The sequence below is a fragment of the Oncorhynchus nerka genome, linkage group LG16 (assembly GCF_034236695.1).
Source record: "Oncorhynchus nerka isolate Pitt River linkage group LG16, Oner_Uvic_2.0, whole genome shotgun sequence".
Classification (NCBI taxonomy): Eukaryota; Metazoa; Chordata; class Actinopteri; order Salmoniformes; family Salmonidae; genus Oncorhynchus; species Oncorhynchus nerka.
The window spans coordinates 25773568-25793074 of NC_088411.1; the positions used below are offsets into that span (position 1 = coordinate 25773568).

General features: G+C 40.9%; 1 protein-coding gene across 4 annotated transcripts in view; it reads left to right on the top strand.

Moving 5' to 3' along the window:
- Positions 1-7692, top strand: part of phactr2 (phosphatase and actin regulator 2) — a 54655-nt gene extending 46963 nt beyond the window's left edge. For all 4 annotated transcript variants that reach the window (XM_029685255.2, XM_029685254.2, XM_029685256.2 and 1 more), the window contains 4 exons: positions 740-801; positions 4638-4775; positions 5476-5552; positions 5723-7692. In XM_029685255.2, coding sequence (XP_029541115.1) covers positions 740-801; positions 4638-4775; positions 5476-5552; positions 5723-5738 — 293 coding nt within the window. In that variant the 3' untranslated portion in view covers positions 5739-7692. The remainder of the gene's footprint in view (positions 1-739; positions 802-4637; positions 4776-5475; positions 5553-5722) is intronic.
- Positions 7693-19507: the final 11815 nt, after the last annotated feature.

Here is a 19507-nt window from a genome sequence, read left to right on the forward strand (position 1 = left end):
AGGAATGTGTTATTTATGTTTACCTGGTCATTCTCTAGAAGCTCATCTCCTAGAAGCTAACTTTGTTCTAAGCAAATCAAACGTAATCTAAAGTGCATCGGAACACACTTTACAGAAAAATCTAAGGGCTACCATTTGATCAACAGGCTTAAAACATGTTCCTGAAATACAGTCAATGCTCACGTGGAGACTTCCTGTCTATTAAACAGGAAGCAGTGAAAGAAGGGGCCATTTTGTTGTTATAATCTTGCTGGGGTGTTTACTGCATTATTTATGAGATCTTTGTGGTGGAATCATAATGCATGAGGCTAAGAGGGAGAGGGCAGTTAACTGACTGTTGCCTCATTGAAAGCAGATGGCAAAGGTTGCATGCCTCTCAGGGACTCTATGCACATCTGTCACACACTCAACAACTACCTGTTGAAGAATATAACACAGGTCTACACTGTGCTCTGGTTTAAAGAGTCGACTCTATGTATGGTTAAGAAAATACGACACCAAATCAAAGTTTGTCAGATGTTTTCAGACCTAAAAAGCAGACTGTTGAGATAAGTCCATGTTCCAGGCCATCTGTTTTTGTAGATGCAGCCATATGGCACGTTCCAAAATCAATGGGAACGATAAGCACTGTATCATTTCCAGACTTTCCATTAACCACATTGCTTAATTAATAATCACTATATTGGGCAGTGAAGTACCACCTTAGCCTACTTACAACTTCTTTTTAATTTCACTGCAGAGACGAATGAAGCTGATAAACATGAAGCCATACAAGAGATTAAAAGGAGACTCTCCCGAAAGGTACTGTCATTTATACTTTATTTAGGCACGCCAATACTAGGCTTGCTAAATGTCTGCATCTCATTAGACATAAAATTCATGTAATGACTCGTGTTGATACAGTGCATTCGGAAAGTATTCAGGCCCCTTGATTTTTCCCTCATTTTGTTACGTTACAGCTTTATTCTAAAATGTATTAAATTGTTTTTTTTGCTCCTCATCAATCTACAAACAATAACCCATAATGACAAAGACAACCATGTTTGACATTTTTGCACATTAATAAATAAATAAAATAATAATAATGAAATGTCACATTTACAAAAGTATTCAGACCCTTTACTCAGTACTTTTTTGAAGCACCTTTGGCAGCGATTACAGCCTCGAGTCTGCATGGGTATGACGCTACAAGCTTAGCACACCTGTATTTGGGGAGTTTCTCCCATTCTTCACTGCAGATCCTCTCAAGCTCTGTCAGGTTGGATGGGGAGTGGCGCTGAACAGCTATTTTCAGGTCTCTCCAGAGATGTTCGGGCTCTGGCTGAGCCACTCAAGGACATTCAGAGACTTGTCCCGAAGCCACTCCTGCGTTGTCTTGGCTGTGTGCTTAGGGTCGTTGTCCTGTTGGAAGGTGAACCTTGGCCCATGTCTGAGGTCCTGAGCACTCTGGAGCAGGTTTTCATCAAGGGTCTCTCTGTACTTTGCTCCGTTAATCTTTCCATCTATCCTGACTAGTCTCCTAGTCCCTGCCGATGAAAAACATCCCCACAGCCTGATGCTGCCACCACCATGCTTCACCGTAGGGATGGTGCCAGGTCTCCTCCAGGCATGACACTTGGCATTCAGGCCAAAGAGTTCAATCTTGGTTTCATCAAACCAGAGAATCTTGTTTATCATGGTCTGAGAGCCTTTAGGTGACTTTTGGCAAACTCCAAGCGGGCAGTCATGCACTTTTTACTGAGGAGTGGCTTCCGCCTGGCCACACTACCATAAAGGCCTGATTGGTAGAGTGCTGCAGAGATGGTTGTCCTTCTGGAAGATTCTCTAATCTTCACAGAGGAACTCTGAAGCCATGTCAGAGTGACCATTGGGTTCTTGGTCAACTCCCTGACCAAGGCTCTTCTCCTCCGATTGCTCAGTTTGGCCGGGCGGCCAGCTCTAGGAAGAGTCTTGGTGGTGGCAAACTTCTTCCATTTACGAATTATGGACGCCATTGTGTTCTTGGGGACCCAATTGTTTTGGTATCCTTCCCCAGATCTGTACTTCGACACAATCCTGTCTCGGAGCTCTACAGACAATTCCTTCGACCTCATGGCTTGGTTTTTGCTCTGACATGAACTGCCAACTGTGGGACCTTTTATACACAGTTGAAGTCGGAAGTTTACATGCACCTGAACCAAATACATTTAAACTCAGTTTTTCACAATTCCTGACATTTAATCCTAGTAAAAATTCCCTGTCTTAGGTCAGTTAGGATCACCACTTTATTTTAGGAATGTGACATGTCAGAATAATAGTAGAGAGAATGATTTATGTCAGCTTTTATTTATTTCATCACATTCCCAGTGGGTCAGAAGTTTACACACACTCAATTAGTATTTGGTATCATTGCCTTTAACTTGAGTCAAACTTTTCAGGTAGCCTTCCACAAGCTTCCCACAATAAGTTGGGTGAATTTTGTCCCATTCCTCCTGACAGAGCTGGTGTAACTGAGTCAGGTTTGTAGGCCTTCTTGCTCGCACATGCTTTTTCAGTTCTGCTCACAAATTATCTATAGGCTTTGTGATGGCCACTCCAATACCTTGACTTTGTTGTCCTTAAGCCATTTTGCCTTTGGAAGTATGCTTGGGGTCATTGTCCATTTGGAAGACCCATTTGCTACCAAGCTTTAACTTCCTGACTGATGTCTTGAGATGTTGCTTCAATATATCAACATAATTTTCCGTCCTCATGATGCCATCTATTTTGTGAAGTGCACCAGTCCCCCTGCAGCAAAGCACCCCCACAACATGATGCTGCCACCCCCGTGCTTCACGGTTAAGATGGTGTTCTTCGGCTTGCAAGCCTCCCCCTTTTTCCTCCAAACATAACGATGGTCATTAAGGCCAAATAGTTATATTTTTGTTTCATCAGACAGGAGGACATTTTTCCGAAAAGTGCCATCTTTGTCCCCATGTGCAGTTGCAAACTGTAGTCTGGCTTTTTTATGTCGGCTTTGGAGCAGTGGCTTCTTCCTTGCTGAGCGGCCTTTCAGGTTATGTCGATACAGGACTCTTTCACTGTGGATATAGATACTGTTGTACCTGTTTCCTCCAGCATCTTCACAAGGTCCGTTGCTGCTGTTCTGGGATTGATTTGCACTTTTCACACCAAAGTACGTTCATCTCTTGGAGACAGAACGCGTCTCCTTCCTGAGCTGTATGATGGCTGCGTGGTCCCATGGTGTTTATACTTGCGTACTGTTGTTTGTACAGATGAACGTGGTAACTTCAGGCGTTTGTAAATTGCTCCCAAAGATGAACCCGACTTGTGGAGGTCTACAGTTTTTTTTTCTGAGGTCTTAGCTGATTTCTTTTGATTTCCCCATGATGCCAAGCAAAGAGGCACTGAGTTTGAAGGTAGGCCTTGAAATACATCCACAAGTACACCTCCAATTCACTCAAATGATGCCAATCAGAAGCTTCTAAAGCCATGACATCATTTTCTGGAATTTACCAAGCTGTTTTAAAGGCACAGTCAACTTAGTGTATGTTAACTTCTGACCCACTGGAATTGTGATACAGTGAAATAATCTGTCTATAAACAATTGTTGGAAAAACTACTTGTCATACACAAAGTAGATGTCCTAACCGACTTGCCAAAACTATAGTTTGTTCACAAGAAATTTGTGGAGTGGTTGAAAAACGAGTTTTAATGACTCCAACCTAAGTGTATGGAAACTTCCAACTTCAACTGTTGACAGGTGTGTGCCTTTACAAATGATGTCCAATCAATTCAATTTACCACATCTCAAGGATGATCAATAGAAACAGGATGCACCTGAGCTCAATTTCGAGTCGCAGAGCAAAGGGTCTGAATATTTTTGTAAGTAAGGTATTTCTGTTTATTAGTTTTTATAAATGTGCAAACATTTCTAAAAACATGTTTTCAGTTTGTCATTATAAGATATTGTGTGTAGATTGGTGGGGGAATGATTTAATCAATTGTAGAACAAGGCTGTAATGTAACAAAATGTGGAAAAAGTCAATGAGTCTGAGTACTTTCTGAATGCACTGTATATTTGGTACACAGATCCATCTGGTGGACACAGCTGGAACTGAAATAACTGGAACCAAACACATGTCAAACTCATGTAGACTGAATATATGGACTGAACTCAATATAATGAATTACCAAACAATGTCTTGATTTCTGAATTACCAAACACATTTCTAACTCATTTGTTCCTTGTCAGTTGGTTTACTTTTTTATTTTTTATTGTACAAATGTGTAAAAATTGTAAAATTCAGCCATCGTATGACTCAGTTGCCACAGTGCATACTGTAGGGCATTCCAACTCCGTGTGAGCAGCATGCCTCAAAGTGTAGCATCAGGCTTGAAATTCCCCAGATTGCTCGCCCCCAGTGGTGGTAGGGAGGCAAGAGGGGATTGGCCAGTGTTAGGCCAACGAGGCTTGACCTCAGCTATATTGAGAACCGGAGTCTAGTTCCAACACTGTGCTCCCTCCCGTATGGCACCGTTGAAGGAGTTAAACTTTTCCCACAACTCTCTACCCATCATCTCCCGGGCCCCAAATGTTTTATCTACAAGTCCCAATTTACAGTTGTCAATCACTGGTTACTTGTGCGTGTGTGTAGCTGAGTGTGAGGCCCACAGTAGCAGAGTTGGTGGCTCGGCGGATTCTGCGCTTCAATGAGTATGTGGAGTGCACAGATGCTAAGGACTATGACCGCCGTGCAGACAAACCCTGGACCAGGCTCACTCCATCTGACAAAGTGGGTCCCAGACTCCTACTGTATGATTTTATTGCAAGAGAACCTAAAATACATGACATTCATAATGTGATTAAATACTTGGAATAAGACAGGTTATAAAAAGGTGTAATTAAAAAACATTTTGTTAGAATTGTATTCCTCATGCATACCACATACTGGCCAGCAACTGAACCATACAGTAAATACATTACTCACAAACAATAATAAAGATGTATCATTTAAAGCGGCAATATGTAACTTTTTGAGAAACCTGACCAAATTCACATAGAAATGTGAGTTATAGATATGTCATTCTCATTGAAAGTGATGTTCTATGTGCACTATTTCTCTGTTTCCCATTCTTAAGTTTTGATTTTGCACCTTTAACTTTCAGTTTTGTACACTGGCTTCAAACAGCTGAAAATACAATATTTTGGGTTATTGAAAATATATTTCACAGTGGTTTAGATTGTACAATGATTCTCTACACTATGCATTTCTTGTTTTGTCACAAGCTGAAGTTAGGCAAATTATTCTAATTTTAGCAACCAGGAAATGGTGGAGCGATTTCTGCATATTGCATCTTTAATCTTCAGTTATATGAAACATGTTTACCTGTCTGAAAGTATTGAAGTTCTGACAGTTTTTTTTGTAGTTTTTTGTTGTTGTAGTTCTTCTTTGTAAATTAAGACTTTGATCTTGAATGTTTATATTCCATCAGGCTGCTATTCGTAAAGAACTGAATGAGTTCAAAAGCAAAGAGATGGAAGTTCATGAAGAGAGCAAGCAATTCACCAGGTAATGACAACTTTGACCTTATTGACCCCCAGCCATTATACTACATTATGTTATGAGTCATACAAGATAATGAACTGCTGATTGATTTAGTCCTAGTATGCAGTGTACTATAATAGGTAGACTGCCGTTCTGAACCAACAGCATCTGTTTTCCCTGTGCCTTCTTGGCAGGTTCCATCGACCCTGAGGTGTATTTCTCCAATGGGGGTCCTGGTCAGCTGCCGGCCCTGCCTGAGGACTCTTTCTTCCAGCTGCCCTGTGTCCCGCTGTGGGCTTCACCGAAGCCTGGAGCCTAGATGCCCCTAGGCACGGACACATGGACAATGTCCCCTGGGGCTAACTTGTCTCCAGCCTTAGAGATCAATGACATTGGGCCACACCTGGTTACACAGACCAGACTGAGCTTTAGTGTTGTGTGGAAAGATACAGAGAGAGAGAGAGACCAATATCCATCCAGAGAATGTGAATGGGCCGAGCCAATGCCCATTCACCGTCTTTGCACACCATGAAGAAACAAAACTGTTGCACTTTGTAACACAGCGCTGATTGAATTACCCACATACTGTACCTGTTGGCTTCCCATAACGCCCCCTAACAAACTTTGACCAAGTCCCTGTGGAAGCGAAATGGTTTTGCAACTATGGCGATGTTGTAGGTTAGGCAAGTCCAGCCAAGGGTAATGGTAATCAAATCAATTCAGCTTAAACGGTGCAATTAAATGCTTACTTGCGAGCTTCCTCAACAGTGCAATGAAAAATATAAACAAATAAAAAAATGAAACACATATTCATAAGCTTAACGTAATGTAAGTGCATGGAAAGGAGTGTTGAAGGAAGAATGGTCACTTTTACTGCCATGTAGTTTTGATGGTGGAAATAAAGGTGTTTTAGGTCTTGTTTTAAGGGGTGATTGTTCATGCTGATCTTAAAGTGGCTGGGACTACATGAATTGTGCCTAGAAACTAAGCATTATGTATCATTACTATATGTGTCATGCTTTTTGGAACTGTAAGTTACCATTATTGAGCATATCTTTATGGGGACAGAGCAGAGTGGACCCTTTTGATTGGTGTAGGCGATTCTTTGCAAATACCCCTCTATCTGCAAGTCATCCAGTGAGTTTCCAAATTTAGAACAAGTTCAGACAAAATTGGTCTGCTTTTGATTGGTTGAGCTGTTCGTAATGGATGGTCTGTGTAGTTTGAAAGGATGTGGTAAATGTTAGCATTTTACAGACCGAGATAAATCCATCAGGAGCTTTTTTCCTGATCATAAAATGTCTTTTGTAAAGCATTTCTTTGACATTTCTGTGATCAGGTACACCAATCCATCAGAATGTATATTAATTTCAGACTGCTAAGAGCAGTTGTAGAATATTGGAGGAGAACCACAGTATTCATGTCCATTTCTTTCTCATTCTATAGATTTTCTGTAAGAAAATGTATATCTGATGCATGATCACAACGTTACTGCCAATTACCTGATAGATTTTTTCATTGATGTGATGAAGAGGACAATTTTCGTAGTTTATTTTTAAACCCACCCCAATCTCGATTGATGGCGCTATGTGCTGTTCATATGTGAGTACTGTATCTTTGAATTATGTCATGTACATAATAGTAATGTATATGCAGTTATTGTCACTCCCATATTTATCATGCATATAGGTCTATACGTGCATCATATGCCTCTAAATGTCTTTATTTTTCAGTTGTTGATCACATAACTAGATACCATTTCTGCGAAACATCAACGGTGTATGCTCAGGAGGAAGATGCCATAACCCTTCAGTATTAGCTACATAGACTGAAAGTGACACCATGGCCACTGAATTGGTGTCACATGTTGACTTAGACATCCATTAGGATGTCATGTATATTGATGAAAATACACACTGAATGTCTCACCGTCATTGTGTATTGGTTTGTATGAGATTCCTTTTTTTTCGTACTGCTTCTGTGATCATTGTGCACAATGGCTTTAAAGTGGCCAGGATCCAAATGTTTTCGAAGTGTGTTTGTGTTGAAAATCATCTGTGCAGTGGAAAGTAATGTGTCTGCCTGGCCTGAGCCCACCGTGCAGTCAACTGTGAAGCCATTGAGTGGGTCAATTAAAAGCTGAGCAGGAGGGGGTGCACTCGTTCTCAGTGGCATATTGTCTGTCTATCTGGTCCTTGGCCATTGATTCCAGTTGAGAAGGCATAGTCCAAAGCACCTCTGTGGATCTAGGCAGAATCAAGTGCCAAAAGTAAAAAGTTCAGTCTCTTAGAAGGGTCAAACTTACAGGCAGGACTGCACACTTGACCAAAGACCACACGTCTCTCAAGTAGTATTCTTTGTCATATTTTGTGCTGGAAATATATGTAGCTAATATGTGTGTGGAAGATACTTTATGTGAATGTCTATTGGAGTGGAATGGGTTACTTTTGAGCCGTTTGTTTGACACCTGCTAAACTCACATTTTATGCAAACACACAGATGGTTTAAAAGTTGCTTAAGACATTTAACATTTTACTAGAAGTAAGACAGATGCAGCATGTCAATTTGTATCACTTTCCATTGGGTTACATCAACACAACTCACATGAATGGGGGTTTATTGGTTTCAGTTTGTAGGTTATTGTAGGAGTTGCAGTCAAACCGACATTGCTTGTCAGTGGAGGCTGCTGAGGGGAGAACGGCTCATAATAATGTCAGGAACGGAGGGAATGGAATGGCATCAAACACCTAAAAACCATGTGTTTGATGTACTTGATACCATTCCTGATTCCGCTCCCATCATTACCTTGTGGTGCCACCAACCTCCTACTTACATTTGTGCACATATTTGTGATATTGGCCATTGGTTTCACAGGCTCAGCAATATGACATGACATCGTCATACGGTATACAGCGAGGCGACTTCATGTTTACAGCCATGAACAACAACGGAGTGTGTGAGCTTGTTTTGCACAGCCAGGGGACACCGAACCATGTAACCAAAGGCAGAGTTTGCTGTTGCAATCAATTGCTGTAGAGTCGGGGATGGCAAATGTGGGTCACTAACTAAAACACGACAGATAAGGACTAATTGTCAGACAGATCAAAAAAGCAAGACTTATTTCACAGACAGCACCATGACACTTCCATTTGTCTCTGATTCAAATGGCTATTAACGTTTGTTAATCTGAAGTGCTAATTCCGCCACCCGGGCAACAGCCAAGGGACCGGGCCTTGCAAAACAGGCTCGCTCGATTTCAAATCTGTCAACATTGCTTCTATTGGCTGTTTCCAAATTGTGCCCTCCTTTGCGGCATGCCTACAATGGGAAGAGCCAATAGTAGTAATAATAATACATGGGACTTATATAGCTCTTTACAATTGTAGAAACTTAAACAATGCCAGACTAACAACAGGAAGAAACATGAAACAAAAAGAAGGGGGTAGGGCTTGAAGGTAGGAAAATAATGGGGCGGCTAAGGTAGATTGATCAGTCACTAGCCCTGTTTATACCTGGTGCTAACATGTGTCCTTTGTCCTAATCTTGTCTACATTATGATTGTGCCCGTATATTTAGACAGGTGTAGACAATTTAAAAGACTTATTGTGATCAGATCTTATAAGTGTAAACTGACATGATCAGCACAATATCTGGATGAAGGACACATGTAAGAACTAGGTATAAACAGGGCTAGTGATGAATATATTTTGGGGATCTCGTCCTTTGAAAAAGAAGTGGCAGACTTGGCAGATTAGTTATTGACATCTTTAAGCATCAAGTTGCCTAGTTATTAAAGGTAAAAAAATATATATATAGAAAGTTGCCCCTTTGTGTGGGATGATGTCATACTGATGAGTAAGTATGCTGTAATCAATGGAGCAGTCTAGCCAGTAAGGGACAGAACATTCATATTGTACACCCTCACCTTGAAAGAGTGAAACTCTTTCTAATAACTCTCCCATCAAATATTTTTTGATCAAAACCACTTAATAGCCTTTATTGTCCGAGGCGCCACTTCCACATTGTACACCCTCACCTTGAAATATTTCAACTCTTTTCTACTAAGTCTCCTATCAAATCTGTTTTGATCAAAACAGCGTAGCTGCTATCATCAGAGGCGCCAGGCCTGTAATAGAAGATTTAAACGATATTTACAGTGTTTTTCTCGCGTCTTGTTTACTCCCCTGCTCCTGAAATGTCCACAATTTGTTCAGGCAGAGATGAAGTGAAATGAAATACTTTAAAAAATGGTGCCCTGGCTTGATAATTTGATGTATTGTAAGAATTATTTCACAACTATAGAACGTTTTAATTGACCTCCTAGACCTAGACTATGCATTGACCTTGACGTTGTTTAGTGTTTTGTGGTCATTTAACGCTCTTCTAATCATATCTGGAACACAGTGTAGCTACTATTATAACTCATAATTATATATCACAGACCTAGGGTTGCAAAATTCTGGTAACTTTCCAAAAATCTCAGGTTTTACAGAAATCCTGGTTGGAGTATTCCGGATTTTCTGGTATACAGTCCACATACGTTGACTAATAGTTATACAAATGCAATGCGGCCCACTCTAATTGAAGTTGATGAAGCCAGGCGTAACATCCATGTTTCAATTCTCTCAAGGGTTAAAAATCCTGTAACCTGTCTCCTCCCCTTCATCTACACTGATTGAATTGGATTTAACAAGTTACATCAATAAGGGATTATAGCTTTCACCTGGTCAGTCTATGTCATGGAAAGAGCAGGTGTTCCTAATGTTTTGAACAATCAGTGTACACACCAACGTATGACAAATCCCTCAGGACTGCCATGAAAATAATTTCTGTGCTTTCCAATTGACCTTTTAATTTAGTGAACGACTGCAATGAAGTGAAATGAATCAAATGGAAAAATACATATTTTAAGGAGAAATTAAAATCAGTCGATACAAATCCAACTTGAATATTAATAGATGTTGTTGGTAGCAATGTCATTTCAGACTAGGATAGCTGAACCTATTACAAGGGTTGTGATATACTGCTCTGAACAGGTTGCAAATGGCTTTCACGATAAATCAAGTATTGTTCCCCTACTAAATACCACTATACAAGTTTAAGTTACTGTATTGTGGCAGGTAAATGCTTTTTAAAGGTTGCTAAATGAACCACATGTCCTCTTTGTGCTCCTCGCAGACTGCATGTCACTTTAATTGGTCACAGACTGCTACCAAAGTACATTAAAGGATAAATTGATAACCCAATTTTTCACAGCTCATCTGCCATACCAGCCTGCCAGCTATCTGCAGAGGCTTTGGCGGCATGTGTGTAATGAAAGTGTCTCTGTGAACGGGTTAAGGGAAGCAGCTCATCTGCCATACCAGCCTGCCAGCTATCTGCAGAGGCTTTGGCGGCATGTGTGTAATAAAAGTGTCTCTGTGAACAGGTTAAGGGAAGCGGCTCATCCTAGCTAAGGCTCTGACTAAATGATGACACGTTTGCTCAATCTGCCCTCAGTCTGTCTTGTAGATGTCATGCACCTGGAAAATGTGATTTCACTAGCAGGATGACTTTCCCCATCTGGTACACTGCCTAGGTTTGTATTCCATCTTGATCTATAAATATTTCACAAAAGGCAGTGTTCAATCCGTTTTTCTCCCAGATGGATTCCTCTTTGTGAACCTGGGATTTATCCATTTGAATGTTTTCTATTACTTCCTAATGAGTTTAGAGAACAGAGAGATACAGTGAGATTAAAGTGCTTCTTGTGTCGCTCTGAATCCACGATGTGGCAGAGGTTGAAAAGCCTTAACACATATGTTTTCTCAACAGCAGGTCAATAATATCAAAGGCTGCACTGAAATCAAACAGTACAGCTTCCTGAATCTTCTTATCAATTTCTTTCAAGCAATCATCGGTCATGTATGTCATTGAGGAACATAAGCATGCTGAAAGTCTGTTAATTTATTGACAGAGAAATAGCATTGTATTTGTTCAAGAGGAAAAAAATGTCAACAGTTTGCTAAGAGCTGGCAGCAAGCTGATAGGTCTGCTGTTAGAACCAGTAAAGGCCGCTTCTTGGGTAGCGGAATGACTTTGGCTTCTCTCCAGCCCTGAGGACAAAGACTTTCCTCTAGGCTCAGATTAAAGATAATTATGACAGATAGGAGTGGCTATAGTGTCAGCTACCATCCACAGTAGCTGTCCATCTAAGTGATCAATGCATGTGCAAGATCTTGTTCCTGTAATGTTTGTAAACACCCCGGTAGGTTGATTATTAACCTGAACCAAATTACAGGCACTTGATTACAGGCAGGTTGATGAAAACCAGTCAATATTCAGGTCCCCAAAAAAGTAGACCTCTGGGTTTACATCACATACACTATCAAGCATTTCACACATATTATTCAGATACTGACTTATCACTTGGTGCCTATAGCAACACCCCAAAAGAAAAGGCGTTAGATGTGCCAAGTGAACCTGCAACCACAACACTTCAATAACACTTGACATACGATGTTCTTTAAGCATTACAGGGATATGGCTCTGAATATATACAGCCACACCTCCCCCATACAGATTCCCATTTATTCTATAGATTTTATAACATTGTATTGCTACTGCTTTATCATCAAATGAAAAAAATTGCTAATATATGAATGTTATCTGATGTTAGCAAATTATAGATTTCATTAATCTTATTTCTAAGGCTAAATATATTAATATGGACAATTTTCAGGCCTTTCCTGGGTAGCTTATCAGAGATAGACATGGAAAAGGGCAAACAAAGCAAGAAAAAAATATATACATTCAGCAGTCCATAATCAGTTAGTGTGTGTGTGACTGGTTTTCATCAACCTACCAGGGTGTTTACAAACGTGTGTGTGTGTGTGTGTGTGTGGTATAGGGATTGATTGAATATGTCCGTAAACACACCGGCCAGCTGGTCTGCGCATGCTCTGAGGGCGCGGCTGGGGATGCCGTCCAAAATACTGGAGTATAGAGCCACATTTTGAATTTTAGCACCACTGTCCAAATACATATGGGGGTGATGTATTTGCATTCCATTACTTGATATAGTACATTCGGAAAGTATTCAGACCCATTGACTTTTTCCACATTTGGTGACATTACAGCCTTATTCTAAAATGTTTTAAATCGTTTTTCCCCCCTCATTAATCTACACACAATAACCCATAATGACAAAGATAAAACTGTTTAGGATTTTTGCAAAACAAATATTTTTTAAATGAACTGAAATATGACATTACCATAAATGTTCAGACCCTTTACTCAGTACTTTGTTGAAGCACCTTTGGCTGTGTTTACAGCCTTGAGTTTTCTTTGGTAAACGCTACAGGCTTGGCACACCTGTATTTGGGGAGTTTCTCCCATTCCTTTCTGCAGATCCTCTCAAGCTCTGTTAGGTTGGAGGGGAGCATAGCAGCACAGCCATTTTCAGTTCCCGCCACTCAAGCACATTCAGAGACTTGTCCCGAAGCCACTCCTGCGTTGTCTTGGCTATGTGCTTAGGGTTGTTGTCCTGTTGGAAGGTGTTTGAGGTCCTGGTTTTAATCAAAGATAATCAATGATCTCTCTGAAATTTGCTCAAGCCTGACTAGTCTCCCAGTCCCTGCCACTGAAAAACATCCCCACAGCATGATGCTGGCACCACCATGCTTCATCATAGGGATGGTGCCAGGTTTCCTCCAGACATGACGCTTGGCATTGGCTTCGGGACAAGTAATTTGTAAATAAGAATTTGTTATTATCTGACTTGCCTCGTTAAATAAAGGTTAAATAAAAAATATAAATAAAAAAGCGCCAACAGCTCAAGTGCTGAAAAAAAGGTGTTTGCGAGGAATGTCCAGAATATTTGTGTCTCATTTGTTAAACCGGTGAAGACAGTTGTGACTGGATTGATGATGGATCTAATATCCCTAGCAAATTGATGTTGATCATCTGTGGTAGTGTGCTTGATTTACAGCAGGGAGTTGTTAGATTTAACAGAGGAAGCATCAAGGTAATGAGTTCATGTCTTCGTATGTTTTGAGCAGAGCCCCACCTGTTTTGCATGTTATTTTGACATTAACATATCAGTTTGCAAACAATGTAAAAAAAAACAGAGTTAATAAAGCTGCAGTCAAACATTGTTTATCTTTTGCCTTCTTGAGTAAGGCAGCTCCAAAATACAGGCATTTCAGCCTAGTTCAGTGCTTTCTGTGGTGGTGGGGTAGCCGGTGGAAAATACGGAGTGTAGGGGTTGGTAATGTTCTCTAGTTGCGCCGTGATTGGCTCAGTGTTCTGTCACTCATGGGGAGACTACGTCACTGCAAAATCTACAGGTAGAGTTTGAAAATTCTTTGGGTGCTGTCAGAGAGTTAGTACATTACAAGTGCCCATCCAAGAAGGCTCAATGTCATTGTCCACAGATAAAATGACGTCAAATCACGTTATATCTACCATAGCTTTGATTGGACTGATCATGTCAACATCATACTTTCAAAATCTTAGCTAGCAATCTAGACAAGCAGTCATCATGAATCACATTAACAATCTACTGGAAAATCCTTTTCAATAATATGAAGAGAAATTATAGATAAAAAAGTATCGGTGCTCATCGGCCATTGGACATAAACTTTACACACGTTGGAAATCGCAAATTCAACAATGAGTGGTTTGGAAGGAATCAGTGGCTAACTGCAAGCATTGCAAAGCAAATCACTAGCCTGCTATTCAGTGGAGTGGGTGTGTGGTCTAAGTCTGGGTTTAAGGGTCTCTTATCTAAGCTTAAAAGGATAAACATTCAACACCATGGGCAATAGTCATGCTGTCAATCCAGCATAACTTCTGCCGCGTTCAATAAAACTGGAAACTCCGAACTGGGAAATCGCAGACTTCAGTGAGTTCAAAACAACTGGGAACTCTGGGGGAAAAAACGAGCTCCGACTGGTAAAATGTGTTTTGAACGGTCATCCAACTTGGAAACTCTGCCTCTTTCTAGAGCTCCAACCTGAAGATAACTGACGTTATGATCAACCTTGTTTTTTTGCCCGAGTTCCCAGTTGTCTTGAATACACCATAAATCCAGAGAAACCCAGACTTTTATGACAAAGTTTGATGACAAAATGTGCCTACAAGGAGGACTGCCGCACCACCTTCCTGTTCAAGTGAGCACAGCACAACAAAGTGAGTCCAAAAATGTATTGTATATTGCTGTATAAACAACGTAATATGCCAGGGAGATATGTATACTGTAGCTAAGAAAGTAATACTAAGTTTATGTAGTGTAGTAAGCTGTTAGTAGCCCATGTGCCTCACCCTAATAATTTGGTCCCTTTCCCCCTCATAATTTAGCCTACGGTTCTGACTTGGTGTACAGGGAAAAAACTGTAAGAATGGCCCATGTTCCGAATTCTGTCGCTGTATATTTCAAAAGTGCTGAACAAATAGTTATATTGACTACATCTGTCCTAGATCGCTCATTAATGTCTTAATCGAAATAACGGATTGTTTCATCCGCTCGTCATCCACTAATGCCATAGTTTGTTAATCTCAATTGTCAGTAGAAACCACATACAATGGTCTCCAAAATTACTGGCAATGCACAAACCATTCTTAAACAAATATAAACAATATAATTATAGAGATAAATACAAAATACCAACATGTGAGAAATACTGTACTTTATTAATGTTTCAATGGAACCAAACAAAATAATTTATTGATTTAATTACAAATCATTGTCCTCCAAATCAAGGTTTCACAATTAATGGCACCCTTAAATATTATTGTAAATAACATCTACCAAAATTAAACCACAAATTAAATTCCACTTGTTTAAGTTTATCTAAGTCTTAAGGAACTATATTGAGCCATTACATCACTTCCTGTTTCACATATGACTGGAAGAAGGTGCTCTGGTCAGATGAGACCAAATTGAACGTTTTGGTCAGATACAACATCGGCATGTTTGGCGTCGAAACAGCGATGCATACAAGGAGAAGCACCTCATACCCACGGTGAAATATGGAGGGGGGTCAGTGATGTTTTGGGGCTGTTTTAATTCCAGAGGTCCAGGGGCACTGGTTAAGATTGATGGCATAATGAATTCTACCAAGTATCAGGCAATTTTGGCTGACAATCTGGTTACCTCTGCCAGAAGGCTGGGATTGGCTGTAGGTGGTCTTTCCAACAAGACAATGACCCGAAACATACCTCAAGATCCACACAGAAATGGTTCTGTGACAACAAAATCAATGTTCTGCCATGGCCATCTCAGTCGCCAGACCTCAATCCAATCGAAAACCTGTGGGCTGAGTATAAGAGGGCAGTTGACGAGCGTAAACCCAAGAATGTGAAGGATCTTGAAAGGATCTGCATAGAGGAATGGTCCAAAATCTCTCCAAATGTGTTGTCAAACATTACAGGAAAAGACACCATGCTGTTATCCTTGCCAGAGGTGGTTTCACTAAGTACTAAATGAGGAGTGCCAATAATTATGAAACCTTGATTTTGATTAAATGTATTTTGTATTAAATAATTGAATGATTTTGTTTGGTTCCATTGAAACATTAATAAAGTACAGTATTTCTCACATGTTGGTATTTTGAGTTTATCTCTATAATTATATTGTTTATATTTTTAAGTATTGTTTGTGCATTGCCAGTCAGGGGTGCCAGTAATTTTGGAGCCCACTGTATGTTTAAGCAAGTCAGCCATGTTTTTTAAAGGCAGTAAATGAGGTTGAATTAACTGTTTCGCTCCCAGACAAAGGCTCCGCTGATAGCCAGGTGTAGCAGTAGTAAGGATTTACTCCATGGTGCTGGAAAGAAATCTTTGCTGTTGGGACATCTTTATGTAGGCCCTAACAGTTTGTGGGCACCGTTTGTCACCATATAGTGCAATTAATGTATTGTTTAGTGTTGTGGCTTTGGTGGCATGCATAAAAAAATGTGGGGGAGTTTGCCTCACCAAGATTTACATGCTAAAATCACCACTGTTCTGGATATAATGACATAGCCTAGTGGGCTTCTTCATAATATGATCTGGTAATAAAACATGACAAATACATTTCGGTTTCCATGTTACACTGCAAAGGGGTTTGTAGTAGCCAAATTTAATTTGATGTTCAGAAATTCAAGTACTGGAATAGGCCTACCTTGAAATTCAGACATTTCCTCAATTTGGTGCTTGAAAAGTCCTTGTAATTATTCTAGCCGATGTCTAAGTTCTCCTGCTCCCTTATAATTATCCGTAATTTCATTTTTGAGAGATGTGGCCACTCGCTTGTTTCCCACCACTTCAATTGACTTGTCTTGTTGCGCTAATCTGTTGTGGTCAAACCACGTGCGGTTATAACGCTGAACGACAGTCAGATCAGACCCTGGTGAGGACAACGAGCACACAGAGGAGCTTCTCTTACATGGTTTCTGACAGTTCTGAAAGTTTGTATAGTCCTATGTTGTTTTAAGTGGAGTTACAGGCCAATTTGCATTTTCCTCTAAGTACACATGTGGAACTGCATAAAAATATTTTTTAAATATCACATCCACAATGTCACACATTGGCCCCACTATTTATAGGAAGACCCATACAGTATGTATATACCTTAGAGACATAGATATTACAAGTAACAATGACTTTCAAAACAGGACTAAGCAATCTTAGTCCTGTTTTGAAAGTCATTGTTACTTGTAATATCGTGCTACACCGGCTCCGATGCTTTCAAACTATTACAGGCTACAAAGGGAAGCACAGCCGCGAGCTTCCCAGTGACACAAGCTAAATAAATTCTATGCTTGCTTCGAGGCAAGCAACACTGAAGCATGCGTAAGAGCATCAGCTGTTCCGGACGACTGTGTATCACGCTCTCCGTAGCAGATGTCAGTAAGACCTTTAAACAGGTCAACATTCACAAGGCTACAGGGCCAAACGGATTACCAGGATGTGCCGACCAACTGGCAAGGGTCTTTACTGACATTTTCAACCTGTCCCTGATTGAGTCTGTAATACCAACATGTTTCAAGCAGACCACCATAGTGTTCTTGGGCACAGGGACTAAGGTAGGCTGCCAAAATGACTACCCGACCCGTAGCACTCACGTCTGTAGCCATGAAGTGCTTTGAAAGGCTGGTCATGGCTCACATCAAAGCCATTATCCCAGAATCCCTAGACCCACTCCAATTTAAATACCGCCCCAAAAGATCCACAGATGATGCAATCTCTATTGCACTCCACACTGCCCTTTCCCACCTGGACAAAAGGAACACCTATGTGAGAATGCTATTAATTGACAACAGCTCAGCGTTCAACACCATAGTGCCCTCAAAGCTCATCACTAAGCTAAGGACCCTGCGACGAAACAACTCCCTCTCCAACTGGATCCTGGACTTCCTGGTGGTAAGGGTAGGTAACAACATCTGATCTTCAACACAGTCACCTCCTGTATTCCCTGTTCACTCATGACTGCATGGCCTGGCACAACTCCATCACTCCACCTACCACAACAGTGGTAGGCATGATCACCGACAACAAAGAGACAGCCTATAGGGGAAGTCGTCAAAGACCTGGCCGTGTGGTGCCAGGTTAACAACCTCTCCCTCAACATGATCAAGACAGAGATGATGATTGTGGACAACAAGAAAAGGAGGACAGAGCATGCCCCCATTCTCATCGATGGAGCTGTAGTGGAGCAGGTTGAGAGCTGCAAGTTCCTTGGTGGCCACATCACCAAACGTTCATGGTCCAAACAAACCAAGACAGTTGGGAAGAGGGCACGACAAAGCCTATTCCCCCTCAGGAGACTGAAAAGATTTGGCATGGGTCCTCAGATCCTCAAAATGTTCTACAGCTGCACCATCGAGAGCATCCTGACTGGTTGCATCACTGCCTGGTATGACAACTGCTCGGCCTCCGACCGCAAGTAGAGTAGTGCGTACGGCCCAGTACATCACTGGCGCCAAGCATCCTGCCATTCAGGACCTCTATACCAGGCGGTGTCAGAGGAAGGCCCTAAGCCACCCTAGTCATAGACTGTTCTCTCTGCTAACCCACAGCAACCTGTACCGGAGGCTACAAGTCTAGGTCCAAAAAGCTTTTTAACGGCTTCTACCACCAAGCCATAAGACTCCTGAACAGCTAATCAAATGGCTACCAAGACTATTTGCATTGTCCTCCCCACACCTTTACGCTGCTGCCACTATGTTTATTATCTATGAATTGCCACTTTAACTCTACCTAGAGTACATATTAACTCAATTACCTCGACTAACCAGTACCCACTGTATATAGCCTCGCTACTGTTATTTTACTTCTGCTCTTTAATTTTTTTACTTCTTAAAACTGCTTTGTTGGTTAAGGGCTTGTAAGTAAGCATTTCACTAAAGGTTTACACCTGTTGTATTCGGCGCATGTGACAAATACAATTTTATTTTATTTATTGAAGAATAGTTTATAGTGATATCGCATGATCTTGCTCCCACTATTTACTTTGCTTTATTGTATACATCTTTCCAAGCTTGGGAAAATGGAAAACATTAAAAATAATCAAATCTGGCCATGGGAGCCCAGTGGGAGAGAAAATTCTGCAGCCTCCCAATGTCCTCAGCCCTGACACAGCAGAAATAGCATCGCCACAGCCATGATTCAAACTGTGGGGACAGCTGGTGAGGACTTACCCCGGCTAGGTGATGTTCCTGCCAATTAATTAATTAATTAATTGACTGACTCCCCCTCTCTATTCAACGTTGAATCATGTCCTCTCTTCCGCTCACATAATGAAATGTCTTTCTACTTCTGTCATAGGCACAAGTAGTCAAAGTCATGGTTTTGAATGATAAGGATTATTGTGCGTGGGTGGACAAGATAATGGGGTGCATCTTTTCAATCAGAACCAAGGCCAACATAACCATTACAGGCCCAGTTCAGTGGACAATATCTGAAATGGAATAGCCAAGAATAAACAGGGTGAATTTTCTACATTGTGACCACGGCCT